This window comes from Delphinus delphis, chromosome 6, assembly GCF_949987515.2.
Source record: "Delphinus delphis chromosome 6, mDelDel1.2, whole genome shotgun sequence".
Taxonomy (NCBI): Eukaryota; Metazoa; Chordata; class Mammalia; order Artiodactyla; family Delphinidae; genus Delphinus; species Delphinus delphis.
In genome coordinates this window covers 21,906,810-21,930,819 of record NC_082688.1, presented here as the reverse complement: position 1 = coordinate 21,930,819, position 24,010 = coordinate 21,906,810, and the positions used below count along the sequence as shown (strand labels likewise).

General features: G+C 34.4%; 1 protein-coding gene across 1 annotated transcript in view; it reads right to left on the bottom strand.

Annotated features, from left to right (window-relative positions):
• Positions 1–5,526: 5,526 nt before the first annotated feature.
• Positions 5,527–24,010, bottom strand: part of SHOC1 (shortage in chiasmata 1) — an 88,564-nt gene continuing 70,080 nt past the window's right edge. The window contains exons 20-27 of the mRNA XM_060013333.1: positions 23,239–23,356; positions 21,936–22,047; positions 20,541–20,662; positions 16,297–16,390; positions 12,220–12,351; positions 9,833–9,982; positions 8,216–9,179; positions 5,527–5,627 (exon numbers count right to left, since the gene is read on the bottom strand). Of these exons, the coding sequence (XP_059869316.1) occupies positions 5,527–5,627; positions 8,216–9,179; positions 9,833–9,982; positions 12,220–12,351; positions 16,297–16,390; positions 20,541–20,662; positions 21,936–22,047; positions 23,239–23,356 (1,793 nt within the window). The remainder of the gene's footprint in view (positions 5,628–8,215; positions 9,180–9,832; positions 9,983–12,219; positions 12,352–16,296; positions 16,391–20,540; positions 20,663–21,935; positions 22,048–23,238; positions 23,357–24,010) is intronic.

The window sequence follows — 24,010 nt, the reverse complement described above, 5'->3', positions numbered from 1 at the left end:
TGAAATAGCTATGTATAAATCCATAAATAAATAAATGAGAATATATTTGAACGTAAGTAGTGTTATAGTAGAGAATGTAGAATTCATAAGATGGAACTTCTTTTACTTCCAGCCACTAAACTTCCAAATCTAAGTGATCTGAATCCCTTCCATTCGGTCAAAATTCAGGTGTCGTTTTTCTAACCCTCTTATTCTGGGGATCCGTTTCACCTCTGAAATGTCACACCATCAGTTAGCCCTTTTCTCCTTTATCTTCAACTTCTCTACTGCATCCTTTTATCAGCATTTAAACATGTTCCATTCTCCATCTTAACAACAAAAAGCATTAAAAAAAAATCTCCATTAAAAAATAAATTTTCGGGACTTCCCTGGTGGTCCAGTGGTTAAGACTCCATGTTCCCAATGTAGGGGGCCCGGGTTCGATCCCTGGTCAGGGATCCCGCATGCTGCAACTAAGAGCCTGCATGCCACAACTAAAAGATTCCTGCGTGCCGCAGCTAAAAGATCCCGCATACCGCGACGAAGATCCCGCGTTGCCGCAACGAGGATCCCGCGTGCCGCAACTAAAATAAAACGAAAAACAAAAACAAAAAACAAATTTTCAGCTATAAAAGATGAGTATATCTTAGAAATCTACTGTTCAGCACAGTGCCTATAGTTAACACTGCTGTACCGGATACTTTAAAATTTGGTAAGAGGGTAGATTTTATGTTAATTGTTCTTATGACAAAAAATAATAAGGCAGGAGGAAACTTGGAGGTGATGGGTAAGTTTATGGCATGGATTATGTTAGTGGTTTCATAGGTGTATACGTATCTCCAAATTCATTAAGTTGTATACGTTAATTATGTAGAGCTTTTTATGTGTCAAAAAAAATCTCTTGATTTCACTTTCCATTTGGCAAAAACTTGGTAAGATAGTACAAGAAAACTATAGATATCTCACTTATGAGTATAGATACGTCTTAAATATAAGCAAGTCAAGTTCTGTAGTTTATCAAGAGAAGATACAGCCTTACAAAGCTAATTCAACATAAGCAAATCAATGTCATTCATTACATGAAGGGTTTAAAGGAGAGAATGTTTACATCATTTCATTTTTTCATCTTACTGCATTAGCTAAGACTTCCAAAGTAGTGCTGAATAATAGTGGTGATAAAAAGTATTTTGTTTGTTCCTAATATGCTGAATGCTTCCACATTTCACCATGTAATATGAAATCTGCTGTTGATTTTAGTAAACTGTCTTTATCATCTTTAATTTCCTTCTCTTATTTCACTAATTCACTTAGTTTTTGTTCAGAACAGCTATTGGATTTCATCAAATGACTTGCTGGCATAAACATTTAAGAAGAAATAATATCTGTATTTATGGATTATATAATTTTACACTTTGAAAACTCAGTTTAGTAAAAGAAATACTTAAATTTGTAATATTACAATTTGGGAGGCTGGCTGGATACAAAGTATATATAGAAAAATAAAAAGCATTTTCTACACTGACAATAGCTAGTTAAAAATGGAAATGGGCACAACTTTGTAAATCAACTATAATTTTAAAAAATAGAAATGGAAACTATCCCATTTCCACTTTAATGACAAAACTATAAAAAATACTTGAAAATACATTTAACAAACGTGCAAGAATCATAAAAGATTTTACTGATGTTTATAGAACAGGGTCCAAATAAATTTCAGGATATTAGGACAATTTCATTAAAATGCAATCTTACTAAAATTTCTATAAATTTAGTGGAATTCCTATTTTATTTTTTAAGGGAAACTGGTTAAAATATCTAGAAGTTTATATGGAAAATCAAGTGTCCAAGAATAGCTTTTAAAACTGTGCATGTGGACTTCCCTGGTGGTGCAGTGGTTAAGAATCTGCCTGTCAATGCAGGGGACACAGGTTTGAGCCCTGGTCCAGGAAGATCCCACATGCCACAGAACAACTAGGCCCATGCGCCACAACTACTGAGCCTGCGCTCTGGAGCCTGTGAGCCACAACTACTGAGCCCATGCACCACAACTACTGAAGCCAGTGGGCCTAGAGCCTGTGCTCTGCAACAAGAGAAGCCACCGCAATGAGAAGTACATGCACCACAGTGAAGAGTAGCCCCCATTTGCTGCAGCTAGAGAAAGTCCGCATGCAGCAATGAAGACCCAATACAGTCAAAAATAAAAAATAAATAAAACAAAACAAAATCGTGCATGTGTGTGTATGAAATGTGGGAGGGTGAAACTTGCCTTACCAGATACTAACTTACTTTGAAGCTGCTGAATCAGAACAATATGACTTAAAAAAACAAAATATTCAAAACAAAAAATTCAAAATAAACAATATTATTGTAGTATAGGACTAGACAAATAGATGATTGGATGGATCATAATAGTTCGGAAATAGACCTGACTTTTTTTTCTATTCAGTGGAAAGTATAGTTAATTTAACAAATAGTGCTGGCATTATTGGCTATGTATTTGGAAGGAAATAAAATTGGTCCTGTATTATACTATGCAAAAAAAATTCCATAGGTTAAAGAAAGGTGATAAAAAAGCATTAGAAGAAAAGTTAGGAGAATAGTTGTATAACTTCAGGGTAAAAAAGGGCTTCGTAAGCAAGGCAGGAAACCCAGAAATCAAAAAAGAGAAGATATGTATACTTGATGATCAAATTAAATTTAAATAAATAAGCAATTTAAATACATAATTAAGTATGGAATTTAAAATTCCTGTACGGTAAAACTGATAAACCAAATAAAAAAGCAAAAGACAGAAAACGTATTTTTTTCAGCTTTCATTTTGGATTGCTACAGTTTGCACTCCACATCCCCTCCAACCTAGGCTACTCTATTTATTAAAATTGTTGGATACTTTGCTTTAGGGCAGGCTTGTTATTTGGGGAGAATAACTGGGCTCTTACTGTGAGAGGCAAGGCGTGCGACACCCTGGTGTTGATCCCCAGTTGTACGCTGAGTCTCACTGACGAGGGAAGGAGTATCTTATGTCCACCCACAACTGGAAGGGACAGCTGATGTTCTGATGAGTCCTACAGTGTTTGGGCTGGGCCTAGGAACTTGAGTCCTACAGTGTTTGGGCTGGGCCTAGGAACTTGGGGGTAAGGCCACTCAAAAGCCCTCAAAGGTGAGCATCACAGCTACCAGTCGTAGATCTAAGGGCAAGTAACTCCCCTTAGAACATGAAAAACCTCATGGGGAAACACTCTCAGATAATCGAAGTTTCCATGACAAGAGCCAACCTGGGAAGCTGGGCCTATTCTAAATAATTCCATGTGATATGGTGTTTGGGAGAGGATCTTGGAGGCTGGACTGACAATTCTGACCCCCTAACAAGGACCTATCCAAACCCTTCAGGCTTCTCCTATGGACCAACCCAATCGGTCATGTGACAGTCGCTCCCTGGGAGTGCTCTGCTGAAGCAGAACTCATTTACTTTATCCTCTGTTCCCAGGCTACCAACACAAGACTTGCCTCCCAGTAATACCTCTGATGGGCAACAGCACTAGAGGCTGCTCCAGACCCAGGCAGAATGAATGTGTCCTTAAACACCGAGCATCGTTGAGAAATACAGACAGGAGGACTCAGACGCTTTCACTCTATTTGGTGAGGAAGCAGGGGTGTGGGTGTTGATAGCTTGGCCTAAGCTTGCCCCAGTCTAGGGCCTATAAAGAAACTCCTCTCCTCTGCAAGCTGATTAAAGATGGGATCAAGGGACTTCCCTGGTCGCGCAGTGGTTAAGAATCTGCCTGCCAATGCAGGGGACACGGGTTCCACCCCTGGTCCAGGAAGATCCCACATGCTGCGGAGCAACTAAGCCTGTGTGCCACAACTACTGGGCCTGAGTGCCACAACTACTGAAGCCTGCGTGCCTAGAGCCCATGCTCCACAACAAAAGAAGACACCACAATGAGAAGCCTGCACACCACAACAAAGAATAGCCCCTGCTCGCTGCAACTAGAGAAAGCCCAGGTGCAGCAATGAAGACCCCATGCAGCCAAAAATAAATAAGTAAATAAATTTTTTTAAAAAGTTTTTTTTTAAAAAAGTTTTTTTTTTTTAAAAAAAGATGGGATCAAGGAGATCCGCAAACTGGTAAGACAGCCTTACCTTAGTTTAGGAGAAATCCTGCCAAAACTTTAAGAAAGCACAACAGAAATTCCAATAAAATTTCCAGAAATAGTTTCCTTTTGAAGTCTCCACCCTCCACACACCCAAGCAAAACCAAACATCCTATAAATAAAAGTGTAATAGAAGAGTAAGAGAGTTGGTTTAAAGTCAAGTTAAGCCAGTTTCAAAAAGGAGGACGTGATTAACAGTATCAAACACTGAAGAGAAATCAAGTGAGGTGATGTCTGAATGTCCTTTGGGTCTAAAAAGGTAGAGGTCAATTTTGGTAGTAACAGGGTGATAATTTTGGAAGCCAGGAGAGAGAGAGAATGCTTGTGGTCTTCAAACATTTTTGCAAAAAGATGTCCCAAATCCATGTACCTCCATTTTAGAGTTGACATGTAAAAGTTTCATCAGAACTTTGAATAGTTGCAAAGAATAAAATTTTATTAGAAATATTGACATTTTAAAATAAAATTATTACATCTTTCTTTTAAACGTATTCAATGGAATACAAATACTAATTAGAAACCTACAATCATCCATGTAAAAATATACCAACTCTCCTCCCCAAATGTTGTACCAACAATACAGGAAAGCGTTCTTTCTCCCATATGCTGACACTGGAATTCTCAAAAATTTTGCTGATCTGATACGTGAAAAAGCAGTAATTTATTGTTTTAATTTGCATTTGCCTAATAAATAATGAAGATGCATATTGTTTCAAATGTTTATTGGCTATTTTTGTTTCTTCTGTGAAATATCTATTCATATATTTTGCCCACTTTTCTATTAGGTTGTCTTTTTTCCTATCAATTTGTAGGAATTCTTTGTATATTAGGAATGTGTGCCCTTTTTCTGTCATGTGGGTTGCAAATATTTTCTCTCAGTGGTTTGTTTGAAAATTTTGTTTACGAAGACAGCATTTAAATTGGAAGTTATTTAACTTCAATTTTGCCCTAGGTTTTAACTTTCTTGGTGGTGAAGGGTTGACTGTGGTGATCTTCACTTCTGGACTCAAGAGGGTCAGACTGAGATGGAGGCTCATTTCAAAGGCTTTTTGCTGGAGGAAAGGTGGAGGCAGCAGGCCCTTCAGGAGACAACAAACAACCCTTTGATATACATCGGCAAGGTTTTCTATTTATCTTAAAAAGAATAAAAGGCTTTTCATGTTTCGGTGAATCTGGGAGCTATTTGGATCTTATAACAATATTATGTTAATTAGAATACTTACAAAGATATAAACTATAAGGCAAGATATATATTATGAAAATTTAATGTAGAAACACCGAGAACATCGAAGAACAAGTGCATTTTCGTTGATTTATGAGCAAACCTAAATCATTTTATTACTAGTTTATCATAAAAAAGAATGAAATGTGGCATGAAGCACTATCGTTTCTTTCAAAAAAACCTCAGACGAGTTTGTCCATCATGTCTACCAGGGACTTTTTCATACACTAGACGTCGTTTTTTGAATGGTGGTAGTTGTGAGCACGTGAAATCTGTTAAAAGGAGAAAAAGGAAAACCATTTTATTGCTGATAATAATACATATAAGTATTTTTTTTCCAGCTGTTCAAGTGGATCCTGTCTCTTCATCATCTATTTACAAAGTGTTAAAATTTCCAAACTGAGATAAAATAATTATTAAAAATTACATTTTTTAGCATATATGTGCTTGTTCTTAAAGGCCCAATACTGATTAGTGTTAGATACATGTATTTGTATTTGTATGCTCATGCCTTGTACAAACAATTAAATCTCCCTGGATTTAAGACTCTTGCTTTTAAGTTTTCCTTCATTAAGCCTGTTTCTTAATGCATATCTGTAATGTTGTGAAATTTATCCTGAGCTCTGATATATGATAGGTAGTGATCATGTATAGCCTCATCTTTTATGATTGTATTTTATATGACACATTAGCCTGAAATATTCTAGATTTGGATACTTATGGATATTGATTCATTAAATCAATAAAAAGGGAGGCTAAAATATTTAAAACAGTAGTAATTATTCCTGGCCATATAATCTCAATGGCAAGAGTTGGATGCCTTTATAAGCAAATTCGAAAGGGAATGCAGGGCTCCCCTGGTGGCGCAGTGGTTGAGAGTCCGCCTGCTGATGCAAGGGATGCGGGTTCGTGCCCTGGTGCAGGAAGATCTCACATGCCGCGGAGTGGCTGGGCCCATGAGCCATGGCCGCTAAGCCTGCGCTCCGCAACGGGAGAGGCCCGTGTACCGCAAAAAAAAAAAAAAAAAAAAAAGATTCTTGTTAACTGTTTGAATTAAGTTATAAAAATAATTGCAAAGTGGAAAAAAGCAATATTTTTAAACCAACATTATTTATATGATATATGATTTTAAAATATATTTATAACTAAATTAATGAATTAAAATATAGGTAGACATTGACTATTCCATCTATATCCCTAAAACCTTAAATAATAAAATTTATTAAAAAATAATTTCTGAGATCTTCTTATTGAAAAATTGGGTTATCTCATACACTGGGATGCCCTATGTTAAAAAAATATACAGTAATTCACATGCTTAATTTGTTCCAGGGTGGAAAAAAGATGAAATTTTCATCCAGTTCATTTATGAAGCCAGAATTACCTTCATGTCAGACTGTTACGGAGTACAAATAGAGCACAATAAATTAATTTCATTATGAATGTAGATATGAAAATCAAATAAATATTAGCAACCATATTTAATAGCATATGTTAAAAAATCATTCCTTAAAAGCCAATTAGGGGGATATGGTGATATATGTATACATACAGCTGATTCACTTTGTTGTACAGCAGAAACTTTAACACATTATAAAGCAATTATACTCCAATAAAGATATTTTTTAAAAAAGCCAATTAGGTTTATCACAGAAATGACAAAAATGATTATTAGTAAACCTGTAAACATTTACATTAATGTCAACAGAGAGAATATGTTTGATTTTTCCCAATAGGGACCAAAAAGAGTTTGAATAAAATTCAGCATCTATTCCTCACAAAAGTTCTTACAAAACTAGGGATAGAATATTTTCCCTTAAAATCAGGAACAAAACAAATTATGACTATTAAATGGGACCAAATCCAAGTTTTGTGAGTCTGGGACTTATATAGTTTGAGTGTTCCTCTTTTAATAAAACAAAGAATATAAGATTTTCTGGGCCCCTTTTGGCCTCACAAAATGGCCTGGGCAAAAGAGGAGTTTTTTTTTTTTTTTTTTTTTTTGCGTTACGCAGGCCTCTCACTGTTGTGGCCTCTCCCGCTGCGGAGCACAGCCTGCGGACGCGCAGGCTCAGTGGCCATGGCTCACGAGCCCAGCCGCTCTGCGGCATGTGGGATCTTCCCGGACCAAGGCACGAACCCGTGTCCCCTGCATCGGCAGGCAGACTCTCAACCACTGCGCCACCAGGGAAGCCCAAAAAAGGAGTTTTGAAGCTTCCAGCTTCTCCTTTCTTTTTGTTTTTTCCCCATCATAGTAAGGCCACCTTTGTATGACCATCAGAACTTAATATTTTGTTCTAAATGCTTAGGCCAAGGCAATAAGAAATAACACAGAAATAAAAGGTATAATTACCAGAAGTGAGAAAATAAAATTGTTTTAAAAAATTGATATGACTAAATGTTCAGAAACATCAATTGTAAAATAGATAGCCAATAGTAGTATCTATTTAATAGGATTGTCAAAATTAAATCCACATAAAGGAAATATAATAAGTTCTTAATAAATGTTAGCTCATTAAATATCCCCGCTTGACAAAGAGGCTACTTTCCTAATTCACTAATTTCTTTATTTAATCTTTGTTAATTTTAGTCTTCTGCTTGACTTAGATTTGTTCCATGTTTTTACTTGTAACTTCTTAAGTTAAATGCTTAGTTCATCTAAAGCTATGAGAATTTGACATATTTTCTTTGCCTTTATTTTCTTAAAAGTCTATAATTAGAATTTTGATTTTTTTTGATGCCAAAGTTATTGAAGATTCTTAAGTGTAGTAATTAAAACAAAAATTTTTTTAACTTGGAGATGAGTCTATCTTTAAAAATTACACTAGAGAGTAGTTTTATCAACTATAGACAGTATTACCTGGTAATGATTTCTTGTCTCCTGAGTTAGATGAAGATACAGAGTGCCTTTTCTGTCCTAAACATTTTCCAGCTCTTTGGTAGAAATAAAGACTGTTGAATTCTTTTTGACTTACATTAGAATCAGAAGCACAAAATAAATCCAAACTGGGGACGGATGGTAATTCTTTCCAGAAAGTCTTTTTAGTCTCAGCATTTGAACTTTCACATATGAGGCCTTCTAACTCATCCGATAGACATTTTTGCTGATTAGTGAATAAATTATCTTTCTGAGAGGACCATTTGTCACATGTATTCTGCTCTGCACCATATTGTAAGTTGAATGAGTGATTCTGTTGTTGCCATACATTTCTTTTAAAGTTCCAATGAAGAGGAGATTGAGAACTCTCTAGTGAAAAGACAGGGGCAGACAATTCTTTGTTTGTAGGTCCTTTTGCTTCATGTGTTTCCTTTTTCTGATAATTTATAAAGTTAGGGGTAACTCTCTTCTGAGTGTCAATTGGTGATATCATGGTTTCACAATTCATTGCTGTTAGACCCAAAGAAAAGACATCTGACTCTGAATCATTCTGGTTCAGAAAGGAACTACCAGACACATTCCTTGCTTCTATATTAGTCAGGAAAGAATTATTCTGCATTATGTTAGGGTTACAACTGGACACTTTCCAATAGCTGGTCTGATTGTAAGAAGTCACAGGTGGTAAAATGCATGGCATTTCTTTTAGTTTCATAAGGGAAGAGTTATAATTTGAAGTGGCGTTTGTGTCTTCGTGCACTGTCTCTCCTAAGTCTGAATATTGGTAATATTCATTATGTTCTTGAATGACAGAATCTGAAGAGCCAGAAGCTGAAGTCTGAGAAGTAAAGGCACTAGTTTGATTCCTATTTTCCTGAGGTGATGAAATTTGAGGTGATTTTGTTACAGAAGGACTAATCTTGAATAAGGAAGTGATGTCACAAAAATGCTAAAAAAATTTTAAAAATTAATTAATATAATAAAAATACAACATAAACATCAGTCAAGTAAATATAAGTGATGACACTTATCTAAATGGAAATAAGAAAAATATAAATAAGTAGTCCATCCAAAGGTATTATATTGATCCATGTAGTGAGAACGTAATTAGGCTCCATTAAAAGAAATACATTGTAATTTGCATCTATTTTCTAATCACTTAAAATAAAATTTTTAGTTACACAATTTACATGAATACCATTTCCTTCATAAAAATTAAAGAAACTTACTGATAAGGCTAAAGTTCTCTTTAGCTACTACTATAAAGAGGGGCTTCAGGATTATTTGGAAGAGATAATGTAAACACGTATGAATAGAGTGTGTAATTGAATATCTGTGGGCAGTATAACACTTCAAAATGATTTGAAGTGTGATAAATGATCTGTACAGAATTATCTATATAAGATAGCTTTAAAATATATAATGTGACTGACGACCAATGAGAATTCTGTATGAAATTTAGTTTAAGTAAATCATTTCTTTGCTCTGTGAAGTCCAAAACAAACTTGGATAACTTCATTTTGAAAACCCTTATGGTAAAAATAGATACTCAAATGCAAAGGAAATAAATTCATAGAAGAATATGGATCTTAAATAGCTAACCTTTAACACTTTTTCTGGAACTTCAGGTAGGAGTTCCTGAAGTTGACAAAGAGTTGCTAATAGTATCCAGTTCAGTGAAGGTCCTTTATTTAACATGAGCTGAGCCACCAATGGATTAACACTTGGAAAATCAAGTAAGTACATTTCTTCCTAGAAAAAAGTGTAAGGAATAATCAGCCAGTGTTTTTTTCTTACTCTACTCACTCCAGCAGATTAAAATTTTTGTTGTTGCACCTACCACTCAATTTGAGATGCTTGGGGGAAAAAGTATGGCCAGGAGGAAGGAAACTTTTTTGTCAGTAAAGATTCATACACCCAGAATTGGGAAGGATCTTAAAGTTCATTCAGTCTAATCACTCATCCAAAGAGACTCATTACAGTCCATTTCCTTCAAACGACAATCGTTTTATCTAATGACAGCTCTTCTACCTTTCAGGGCAGGGTTCCCCAGCCCCCCGCCCGCACAGCAGGAGGTGGCAGAGGGCGGAGCAAAGCTTCATCTGCCGCTCCCCATCGCTCGCATTACCGCCTGAACCATCCCGCCCCACCCCAGTCCGTGGAAAAACCGTCTTCCACGAAACCGGCCCCTGGTGCCTAAAAGGTTGGGGACTGCTGTTTTAGGGTACTTAGTTATATAGCTCAAGATTTCTTTAGCTCTCCCTTTGTAGACCATATACTATCATGGTTTGGTTAAATGAACCATGTTTATGATATCTAACAGATGTTATAATTTCAGGAAAGGCTTATTGTGAAAAGTACAGGAAGAATTACTATCAACCAGAACTGACCCTGACAGTCTAAAAATACACATTTTCAGAGAGATCTCATAAATGTCTAGAAATGTAGCAGCCATCTTTATTGCCAAATTTCTTTCTTTTTTTTTTCCTGGGTTACACTGGCTTTTTGCACCCTCTTTTAGTTTATCAAACGACAGACGTGAGTAGATTGGACATGCCTTTGTAGGAAGGAAATTGCACATACATATATGTCATAATTAATTATACCCATATTGTTGATAGTGTTATGTTCTGTTAGGCATGTAAAAGTCCTGTGATTTAATATATATGACTATTTTATTTATTTGTTTTATAATTTTATTTTTTCCGTAGGTAAAATTCAAAAGGCACTAAAAGGTATACAGTGAAAAGTCCCATTCCTACTCCATTACCTCAGTTCTCTCTAGAGATAATTAATTTCTTGGTATCCTTCCAGAGATATTTTATACATTTAAAACCAAATACATATAAATATTAATTTCCCCTTGTTTTACACAAATGGTAGTGTACTGCATGCTCTGCACTGCAACTTTCATGTTTCACTTAATATATTTTGAAGGTCATTCCAAGTTAGTACATAACGATCTTCATCATTCTTTTCTCATGGCTTCAGGAGTTGAATATATTGAAAATAAAGGTAACAGAAACACTAGGTTGGTATGAAAGCCTGGAAATATTTATGCTTAAACAAAAGGAATTTCTAAAAATTAACTATTTAATCTTATAAGTATTTCATAACTCTACTTTCAATTATATAATTGAGTTACTGACAAATCACAGAATGATAGAATTTTGCTATGCTCATACCTACTATTCTTGAATGCTGAAATGTAGGAATTAGAAAAATTATTATATTTTTAAAAATATTAGACATTGAAGCCATTAGATCACCTTATAATAAGTTAGATTTGAAAGTTCATTATAAAAGATCCCATTAAAATAGTTCTATGAGGGACTTCCCTGGTAGTGCAGTGGTTAAGAATCTGCCTGCCCTCAAATCAACTTCAGGATTTTAATGTACCTGTTTACCTTTTAACAGGCCAAGAGCTAAGGACGGTTTTTACATTTTTAAATGGTTGGGGGGGGAAAAGACTATTTTGTGACATTTGAAAATTATATTGAAATCAGATTTCAGTGTGACCAAATAAAGGTTCTTGGAAGAATCCGCCTGCCAATGCAGGGGACAGGGGTTCGAGCCCTGGTCCGGGAAGATCCCACATGCCACGGAGCAACTAAGCCTGCGAGCCACAACTACTGAAGCCCGCCTGCCTAGAGTCCATGCTCTGCAACAAAGAGAAGCCACTGCAATGAGAAGCCTGTGTGCCACAACGAAGAGTGGCCCCCGCTTGCCACAACTAGAGAAAGCCCACATGCAGCAACGAAGACCCAACACAGCCAAAAGTAAATAAATTTATAAAAAAACAGTTCTTTGAGATTGAAAAATACTCATAATTCTGGAAAACTGTCTAAATAAATGCTGTGCATTATGGCTATTGTTACATATATTCATGCAAGCATGATAGAACAAGAAAATGCTACCAGAAAAAGAATTCAAGTACATGTATTTATATTTGCTTTGCAAATATCTAATTTATATATTAGGAAATAAACCTTAGATGGTGAGATTTCAAGCCAGGATTTATCCAACCATTCGTGAGGATCCCTCTTCGAGGTCATTAAATTGTGGTCAGCAATTTGTCGAATTAGCAGTGCAGTCTCTTCCACTCCTGGGGCAATTAGAAGCTAAAATATATTTTTTATGTTAGATTATAGGAAATACTAGGAAACAAAATATATCACTCAAAAATTGTTTGCAATTAGGAGAAAAAAAACCCAGAAGATTCTAATCTTTGTACACTATTTTAGATATAATTTACTAATTTATCTATGTGAAATCCAGGATGTTTTATTTGTGAGGATAAACAATTTACTTTCCTTCTTTAAATATGATATCCTTGTAGTTTCTAATTTTTGGATCTAAATTGTTATTCTTCACTTCCATTTGGCATTTATTAATAAAGTCTTTTAAACGTATTTGGTGTTTTATTTCATCTGTATTAGAAAAAAAGCAATTTGGATGTCACTAGCAATAATTAATATTTTGCTTTTTCTAGGTTAAACTTAACAGTTCTCAAATAAAAATAAGAATTAAACAATAGTGCAAGATTTTTCAAAAACAAAGTTGAAAAATAAGGATATTTACAGATTAATTTGATGCTGTATTCAAAAAGAAGAATATGTTCTGATTTAGAGTATTCTTGGAATTGTTCATCCAATCTTGGCTTATTTGATGGTAAGATACCCCTGACAAAAATGTGTGATGTGTGTGTTAAACTTAACTCTAAAAAGAATTTCTTAATATGTCCTACTTCCTGTCTGTCTCTTGTGTTTTCCTCTATGCCCTTCCCTCTTCTGCAATGCCAGCCTTTTCCTTCCCCTTTCATTTCTATTTTTATCTTATTCTTCGTCTTTTGGCTTTGGTTGAAGGAAAGATAGTTCATGGGTTAGCAGTTTAATGTGGATAGAGAACACTGCCCTAAACAATCACATCTTAAAAATATGAATATTCTGTCCTGTAGTGGAAATTTAAGAAACAAAGACTGTACAAACCTCACAAAATAATTATGACATTTTTTTTCTTCCACAAGAATAACAAATACGAAACTGCTAGCATATACCTGGGGGTATATGCATGCTAAAGAAGGATTTTCTTTTTATATGAAATATATAGAGTACACAGAAATACACTGTTTGATTCCAAATTTATTTTATTAAAAGTTTTGGACATTTTGAGAAGATTTGAGACTTTTATTTAAATATAAATTTTATTTTAAAGAGCATAATTTTATAATGGTAATGAATATTACCTTAACTTAAGGGTAAGGATTCTGGAGCTCATGGCTAGACTTTGGGAGATTCAAGAACCCCTGCTAACATTGTTTTCAAAAATTTGCATATGTGTGTATCTAAGCATTTTTCTGCAAAGAGCATTCATAAGAAATTTATAGAATTTTTTTTATATTAAAGTAAAATATGGCATGACACTACTAGCTGTATTTTCTTTTAGTTTAAGAAAATGTACTTAAATTTCTTAATATTCCCTTTATGGCTAGGCTCTCCAGATGCTTGGAAATAAAAAAATAATCCAACCTGATGGATTTTTTTGGCCTAAGAGGCCAAAAGCCATATTACTAAATGTATTCTAAAATAATACGAGTCTAGGGAACCCCCTTTAATGTCATAAGGTCATCAAGTTAGGAGAATGGGAGACTTGAGTATTGGTGATACATTGATACAAGAATTAGAGCAAATTAATCATCTTGTTTCTCAAATTCCATGGAAAAGTGGACATACTTTTAAGATTATCATGTGAACTTGAAAAGCTTTTGGAGTAGTTAGATCCAGGTGGGAACAAACAATCCATTCCATTTCATTTGGAATGGATTGTGCCTGAGCAGTACCTCCTATTTCATCTCCAAATGCCTTCCTTGGAACATGTCCTCTGTGGATCATGTCACTGTACCTGAATAGGGTAACTTTCTGGTATCAGATACCCCATGTATAGATCTTTAAAATGATTTTCTAAAGCATATTTTGTATATGACTGCTTTCTATTAGCTGAAGAGAAAAGAGGCTGATTAAGTGGTAAAACCTCACTTGAATGAATAAATGAGACAAATTTATATTTATTTAGATAACTTTTCTAAGAATTTTACTTCTATGTTTAACATGCATCACAGGATCAAAATTATCTGGATTCTATTTCAAATAGATCATTTGTTGATTTTCTTAACAGGTTCTGCTTTCACTGAATTCTGTTTAGTAGATGTTTGTTGAATATTTTTACTGTGTACAAAACACTGTGCTAGATGTTATAGCTTTTACAAAGAAAAGGGCCTAGTTCTCACCATCCAGGGTGGAGGATATATGAACAAACACCTCATATTATAATAAAGGTATAAAGCATTATTAGGAGGATGGGAGGAGAGATTCATCTTGAGAGAGTATAACTGGTGCAAATTTTTTAAAGGAGGTGGTATTTGAGCTGGGTAGAAAAAGTCAGAACTATGAAGACTGGCAGTAAGGGGATGGGGAATAGTATTTCTGGGGGAAGACAGGACAGAATCGGATGGCTGAGAGGTGGGGGCATATTCAGGAAAAGGTGAGTAGAATGATGTTAAAGGAAGGATTACTAGGGGTCAAATCATAGAGGAGTTTGAATCCACCTGAGGTTAACTCTATTTTGATGAAGTAGGAAGCTACAGAAGGTCTTTTGAGCACAAAAATTCAATTCAACAACAAATATTTATCAAGAGGCTACTACGTAGGCTCTGTGCTTGGTGCTAGGAAGACAAAAATGAAAAGCATGTTCCCTTTCTTTTATGCTTACAGTCTAGGGAGTAAAATATTCACAGCTGTATTTCAGAAATGTAATTGGTGTCAATATACATGATGCACGGGAGTGGGAAAAGAGTAGAAGTAAAGAGGTTAATTAGAAAGTTACCTTAGAATGCCAAGTGAGAGGTGAAGGCCTGAATTTAGGGAAATAGCAATGGGAGTAGAAAAGAGAGGCATACTCTAGAGACACTGCAGAGTTAAAAGGAAGATTTAGCTACTGATTAGATTAGAATAGTGATGCCATAAAGTAGGTGTAAAAAACTAACAGAAACCTTAATTAAAATAGAGTTGGGAGACCAGCAGGAGGAGCTCTCATGCCCTACCATGATAGTACAATTCAATAGGAAGAAAGACTTCCTCTTCTTTCCTAGCAAGAGCTCAGCCAATAAGAGGCTGTCACAACTCAGCCAATGAAACTCTCAACTCCTCCAATGGACTCTTTGTTTACTATATAACCCTCCCAACTTCCTTTTCCCCTCTTTAAAAGATTTCACCTCACCTTATTGTGCCCAGACTTGCATATGGCTTGCCATGGTTGCAGGCCCTGAGTTGCAATTCTTTGTTGATCCCATATAAACCCATTTTTGCTGCAGAAATAACTGGCAGTCTATTTGTTTTAGGTCAACATCAAGTTTGGGGGAGGATGAGAAGTTGTGTTTTGGATATGCAGAATTTGAGGTACCTGTGGGATATTCATGTGGGGATTTCCAGAAGAATTCTAGAATATAGGTGCAGACCTTAAGAAAAGTTAGAAAAATTTTAAGGATTTTCTTAAAAATGAAAGCTAAATTTGTGGGAATGTCTGAGTTTATTAAGGAAAGAATATAAAGTGATAATAGTAGAGGACTGAGCCCTGAATTTTGGGGAAATACATAAACTTCAGAGTGGGACATTGAAAAAAAGCCAAGAAAGGAGACTGATTAGAGATCACCAAGATATTGCTCTATTCATATGTCATAAGATTTCCATTTTACAGCAGATAAAAACAGTATGTCTCTCATAAGTGAACATTTTTGATCAAGGGATATTTATTTTTATTCATATCCTGACCTGTTTCAAAAAATCTAAGTAGTAATGAAGAGATAAAATATGAATTTAAATTCATTAAAGGCTTTTAGAGCAGAAATTTAAGTGGAAAGAATATTTGTTAATTTGAAACTGTTCTTTATATGGCTTTTAAGTGTTTTTTAGTTTAACCATTTAATGTTTCTTCTCACTGGGCAGTTGAGTTTCAGATTTCATAAATTTTGGCTTATGAAAAATACAAACAAACATATAGAAAAAGAATACCTTTACATCCAGTTCTTCTGATTTTAGCCCAGATGAAACCAAAGCTGCATAAATCAAAGCTAGGTGATGAAGTGTCTTTTCTGTAAGACAGTACCTAAAAAAAATTATATTATTATATTCTACTCATTTGATGTCTGACTATACTTATTAAAATTCATTTTATTTTTCACGTTTTATAAAGTTTTTAGAATAACCTGGCTAAAACAATGCTTGTGTGGCAGACTCATTTTTTTGGTCCACTCAGCACTCTTTTGTAAGAACAGTTCCACCGCCATTCTTCAATAGTACCGTTAAATCTAGGAGATGCTGAGTGTGTGTGTGTGTGTGTGTGTCTGTGTGTGTGTGTGTGTGTGTGTGTGTGTGTGTAGAAAAGTTTAATTCATCCCCTTACTAGCCCCAGGGATGGCTATGTGACTGAAGCCTAGCCAACTACCTGGCCAAGGTATCAGGTTCAGATATGAACATATAACCAGAGCCAGGATAACTAGAATCCTCCCTGGGTCTTTTCCCTGAACTGTTAGAAAAAACACTCTTTTAAATGATCATTATATGACATGATAGAGGTGTTAACTAACACTAAGGTGGTAATTATATTACAATATATAAATGTATCAAATCAACAGAGTGTACTCCTCGAACTTACACAATCTTATAACTCAGTTATATCTCAGTAATTTTAAAAAACACTGCTATTTCCCTGTCTATAGTTATTAAGCACATCAGATGTGACTCGAGCTGTGGGTGGATATTCCTACTATCTTTATCCACTTTAAGTACTCCAAGCAACGAAAAAGAAATTTATTGGCTTATATTACTAAGGGGTCCAGGAGAAGACATTTTTGGACCCAGGGACTCAAACAATGTCATTGAGACAATGGCTCTCTTAATCTCTTTGCTCTTCTTTCCTCTGTTGGCTTCTTTCTCAGGTAAGCTCTTTTCAAAAGAGTGGCTGATAAGAGAGACACACTGTGCTTAAACTGTTTGTTCAAACGATATGGTTTCTATTGAACACCTGCTTTCTTTTTGGAATCTAGAGTTTTGATTCGTGACTAGCTCTTAATAAAAGCCCTGGGCACTGAGTGTCTGGCGAGTTTCCCTGGTAGACAACATTTTACAAACGTTATCACAACTCGTTGCTGGGGAAGTTAAGCATGTTCTGTGTGACTCTCCTAGTAGAGGACTCTTGGAAGCTTCCTCCTAGTTTCCTCTGGACTTTGATCCATGCCCTTTCTCCCTTTGCTGAATTTGCTTTGAGTACAAGAATATTTTCAGTGCTGTGAATACTCCTAACAAATCATCAACTTGGGGTTGTCTTGGGGACTCCTGACACATTTCCTCAAACAGGAACTAATGGCATGAACTACTAAAGTAATTAAAAATTTTTATTTTGTATTTTCAATTCTCCTCATTTGGTCAGTTGATTAAGATACTTTAAAAATGTTCCAATGATCTAAAAATATGAAACCAAGATACCTAGAAGTCTGAAAAGAATTACATTTTATAATAATATATTATTGTGAATAAATGATAATTCTATCCTGAACACAAAACAATCTCAGAGTGTTACATAATTAATTTTTTTCATGAACATCTGGATAAAAATAAGTGTAAATCTCCTATTATTATCTCTTGTACTTCAATTGCACCTCTAGGTGGATACCAATCTAAAAACAACTTTAAAAAATTTCACATCAATTATTTATCCAGAATACTTCCAAGTTCTTGATAAAGCTTAAAATGCTTTACAGCCTTTATTAATCTTCAGAATGAAGATTTTAGACCTGAATAATTTTTAAAAGTATCTTTATTGGAGTATAATTGCTTTACAATGTTGTGTTAGTTTCTGTTGTACAACAAAGTGAATCAGCTTTAAGTATACATATATCCCCATATCCCCTCCCTCTTGAGCCTCCCTCCCACCCTCCCTATCCCATCCCTCTAGGTGGTCACAAAGCATGGCGCTGATCTCCCCGTGCTATGCAGCAGCTTCCCACTAGCCATCAATTTTACATTTGGTAGTGTATATATGTCAATGCTACTCTCTCACTTTGTCCCAGCTTTCCCATCCCCCTGTTAGAACTGAATAATTATTTTAATTTTTCAGTTCTGATAGAAAGGAAAAACTATGTTAAGTGACTACTAGAGGTTATTGTTAATAGACGAAGGAATAAGAACCAAGTTGTTTGTATACTTAGATTCTAACTTACACTTATCCTCACATGATAATAATTTTATACAAAGAGCTTGGTACAGTAAGATAAACAAAAATGGAGTCAAACAAGAAAGTCAATAAAGGAAAAAAATCACACAGATAATGTAATGTTAAATAAGATAAGATACCTGTACCTTATCTAATAACTAAAGAATATTTTTGAAACTTCTACTGTGATGTGTGTGGTATGTGTAATGTAGTATTGTAGAGATCAAAAAAGTGAATAAGTCTAGTGTGCAATTTAGTTGGAAAGATTCATTCATTCAATCAAACAGTATTTACCAAGCATCTGTCATATGAAAGCAATGTGGTCATTGATATAGGGCAAGTGCCCCAAAATGATAATACAAAACAAAATACGATAATATCAAAGATGAGGAAAAAACAGGGAGCTAAGGAGTTGGAAGGTTGGAAAGGTTACAACTAAATATCTGTTTATATGCAAGAGTGGGAGATACTGAAGAAAGGTTGAATAGAAAAAGTAGATAGGTCCTGAAAAATAGGCACAATTTCACCAGATGGAATAGCTGGAGGAAGGAAGGAATATCGTAGGAAGAAGAGAACTGTATGAGCAAAAGTAGAAGTAGGAAAGCAAGGAGGATGTTTGCAAGCCAATGAGCAGAACTTTTGATTGAAATGGAAAGCAGTGAAAAGTAAGCCTGAAAATATAGGTTAGGATTATATGCCGAAGACTTTGAATATTAGGGTGAGTAGTCTGTATATATTCAGTAAATAACGGGGAAGTCAGTAAAGGTGTTTCATCAGAGTGAAATAATAAGAGCCTGATTTTAGGAATATTAATTGAGTGTATGACAGATTATGAAGAGTAATGTTGAGAGTCATCTGGAGGTGTGAAAACCATTTGTTATAACAGTCCACATAAAATAATGAGAAACTGAACTAAGATGTTGGTAATATAAATGGAGCGAGGGGAGAGATGAAAGTCCAGTGGTTGAATCTATAGGATTTGTTTTCCAGTCTTGATGACTAAAAGAAAGGCAATGGTCATAAATAGCTAAAGGGCAGAAAAGAGGAGATACAGTTTTGGAGGGAATAGAGAATAAAATGAACTGATACTATGTTAACTTTGAGAGCCGGCGGAATATCAGAGTGTAAATATTATATAGAAAATTAGAGATATTAGGTCAGGAAATTCAAACAGAGACTGCAGCTGCAGATAGAAATATAATAATTATATGCAGAAAGACGATAACTGAAGCTAGCAGAGAGGATAAGATTTTTAATGGACAAAATAGAAGAAAAAAAGAGATTTCATATCTATCTGGAGACTGGGACAAGGAAGAAGAAGAGGAAAAGACAAGAAGTAGAGAGGTAGAAGATCAAAAACATTGAAGTGCCATGGAACTGAAGAGTTTCAAGGCGGAAAGCACTTACAATAGTCTTAAATACTTCAGAGCAGTGAAAGATAAAAATATTTTTGGATATGATCATAAGAAAGTCACAAATGATGAGTGACATCTGAGAGACAGAGATCAGAATAGAGACAGAGAGAAAAGCCAGATTGCAAAGAATAAAAGGAGAAAGTGAAAGCAGTATGTTCATAAAATTTAGAATGAGGGAAAGGAGAGACATATAATGATAATTTGAGCCAGTGTCTTGGCGTGGATTTGGGGGCAATTTTTCAGTTAAGCACATCAATGAAAGAAAGTATCGTAAGATGCTAGTTAGTTGGTATATCTAATAAAATTTTAGAGAGAAGTGATTTAAGAATGACATTTTTTAACAGACGAGTCCAGAATTAAAAATTAATAAAATATGAAACACTCACAGCAGCAATTCTTAGTGAGGTAGAGGTGGGGAGCATGATTTGCACTGACTGTCCAGGGGAAAGATATCATCTCCAAAATTCCGATTTGTTTTCCTATGGGCATGCCTTCACCTTGAGAATCCCTTACTTAAAGCAAACTAGATGAGCAAAAAGAAAATTTACATACCTACTTTTATTCGAAGAAGAAGATGGGATAACTTAAAAGATATATATGTGACTTTGGATGGAGACGTGTTTACTTACTCTGAGTTTAATGGTTTTTTGGCATATAAAATTATCCAACAATAGCTGTACTGGAATGATAATGCCATCAGTCTCATAATGATATTGTCTGATGCCTTCTCACAGTTTAATTCTTCTAGGTCCTACCAGAAAATAAATAAAATAAAAAGATTCACTAGGTTGACCAGTTGTTACGAAATTATTGTTGCCATATTTCTAGAATCTATGATATATAAATTATAACTTGAGAAGAAGCATGGGTATGGGTTCCCATTTTATGGAAAAATTAAAGTCACACTGGAAGTAGTAGGGGAAAAGCTACAGTAGTTGTAAAACGGTTAATGATAGACTCAGCAAGGGGGGTTCATGAATCTCCCAAAGTCCTAGACATGAAGCAAGCAGTCTACAGAGTGCTCCTATCTGGGCAGTTCTTTGTAGACAGGGATCTGGCTACTCTTAAGGACAAAAACCCATGGGATAATCTGCACTTAATGCTTACTTAAGGAAGATGAAAAATCAGCAGTTAATGAACTTATAGGAATGTCTTTCTAATGATCTAGAATCTCTTTTTTCCTTTAACAATATTAATTTTTGATAGAGTGAATAATTCAAGAAGTATTTTATTCTAACAGTAAGTTATGTAAGCATGGATTAAAACAGTTTTCCCAAACAGGATTTCCCTCCCACAAATAACTGTTATTTAATAACCTTAAATATGCAAGATACAATATTCCATAAGAATCTTTCTAACAGAGCTTTTTTGTTTCCGTCATATAATTCTTATAGTATTAACATTTGCTTATTAAATCAGACTTCTACCTTACCATAATATGTGCCATTAATTTATACTCCATACCATCAAACTGCTTTCTGCTCTCCACTCCCACACTATTAAATTAATTTCTTTGTAATTTGTACTCCAATCAAGCAAACATATCAGGGAGATTCATACATCTTAAATTCTAAAATATATGGATTTTTGAAGAGATTTTCTCTCTCTTTTTAAAAACTGACTAATTTATAGGCAATCCCCACTTACTTTAGAGGAAATCCCGTATTACCAATTACAGATTAATATGTTACCTCCTTTTAAGAAACACAGTGGCTAGAATTTGATTTTTAAAGTTTTCAACACTATAATTATTCTATAAATGTATTTAAAAAAAGGTCAATACATAATGTTAAAGATACTATATTTGCTCTATCTTCTTAAAGTACGTTAAAAATTACAAGGCATTGAAAAAGCTTGGTAATAGCCATTTTCCACGGTGATGATTTTAGCACTTATGGCCCATTTGCAAAGTTTTGGAAGAAATCATGAGTAGATTATAGTTAAGCTCTCTAAAGCTAATAGATTACATGGTTACACATGTATTTTAATATATTTGATTTATATTTTTTATTGTATAGTTTTACCTGCAAAATTATGGTGGTGTCCTCATCAATTGTCACCACTACATAATGCTCTGTACCTCCAAAAAGTTTCAATGACTCACTGCAGCATCTCTCCACCAATGTGATATTATACCTGTAAAATATAATATTTTGGGGTGACAGATGGCTAAGAAAAATTCTTTAAGAAAAACTGTATTGTCCTCCTGCATATTAAATTATTTGAACTACTGTTCAAGTTTCATACCTCAATTTATTCCACTTAAGAAATCTGAGGAATGAAATTATGAATTATTCCATTTATGACAAATTAGTTGAGATATGTGTTGCCTTAGATATTTTGCTAAATATTACTGTACATGATACTATTATAAATGTCTTTCTTTTGTTTGTTTGTTTTTTGGGGTTTTTTCTTTTGCCCACACCCACGTGGCTTGTGGGATTTTAGTTCCCCCACCAGGGACTGAACCTGGGCCCCCGGCAGTGAGAGTGTGGAGTCCTAACCACTGGACTGACAGGGAATTCCCCTATTATAAATGTCTTGACCAATTTATTCTGGTTCTGTAAGTAATAATTCATGAAATTAAAACATTGTGTTATGAGACTAAAACATTCTGCATTTATCAGAATTTTCTTTTTTCTCCTGAAAAGTTGCCTAGATTTAAACTATCTTTTATAAGCTCAAGTTTTCTGTGAATGTCCCACAGCCTTAAGATATAAAAACAAAAGTATAGAAAATAGATCTGCATTTTAATGAAGGTCACAGCATAATTATCCTTCCTTGATATATAGCCCAATGTCTAACCTTCCTGTGACAACTTGTACGCTATGATAGTGTTTTAGATCATTTAAAAATGCTCCGTGTTGGTATGATGTTAGAACTAAAGGTCTAAAAACTTGAGAATTCATTTAGAACTTCATAATCTTGCTTCCTAGTCAGTATTTAAAGTCCTCTAAATAAGAATACTCATTCTCAATAATATCAATGACCCAAAGACATGACCATGTAATTCACAGAAAACCCCCCCACGTAAAATCCTCATATTTGCTGGTAACAAAAGAAATGCAATTAAAAATGAATTGAAATAATAATTAACTATTTTTTCTCCACAAAATTGATATATAACCAAAAAAAGACAATATTCAATAATTATGATGGTGTACTATAGGGAGAGAAGTATAAGTTGACATAAACTCTATGGAAAACTATTCCTATGTGATATAATTCCAGGCTTGAATCAGAAAGAAATAGTGCCACATATATAGCATAATATTTAGCCAATTAGGGTATATACATCTTTCCTAAGTTATGAAGTCAATAACTTACTTGGTTTCTAACAACTGAAGTATTTCTGGAGTATTAAGAAGTCCTTCAGATGCAAAAAACACATATGGAATCTGAATTTCCAAAAGAAAACCACCAAAACTATCCAGCAAGGTGCTTCCTAAATATGAAAAAATTTATAAATATTTCTCTTTTTTCTCATCCCTCGGTTCTTTCTCTTTTTACTAAACATGAGAATAACAGGTGTATGCTCAAGGAGTAGTATAAAAATAAAACATATTCATTGTAAAAATATGAATTCAGAATAAAGAAAGGTCTGAAGAATAAAATAAAAATCATGTTATTCTACTCCTAGAAATAATAGTTAATAGAATTTATTAAAACTACTATATACTAAAAACAGAGTTTAACACATACTTCCACACTTTTTTCTATATGTTTGCTTGTCTATACTTACACATGTACATTCACTTGAAAAAATAAGGAAAAGAAAAAACAGGAGCATACTCTACCTGAATGTTAATATCTGCTTTATTCAATTAGTACATATTGGACATTTCCTGTATAAATATATATACTGATTTACATCAAAATTTAAAATTATGCACAATAATCCATAGGGAATGCTACAGATCAATAGGAAAAAGATCATATACCTCAACAAATAAGTGGACAAAGGACATAAACTGGCCATTTATAAAAGAATGGCTATACAAGATCAATTCACTTATGAAATGGTATGGATAATCAAAGAAATGCAATAACACAACTATAAAATATTATTTGCCTCTAATCCTTTCAAAAATTTAAAAGA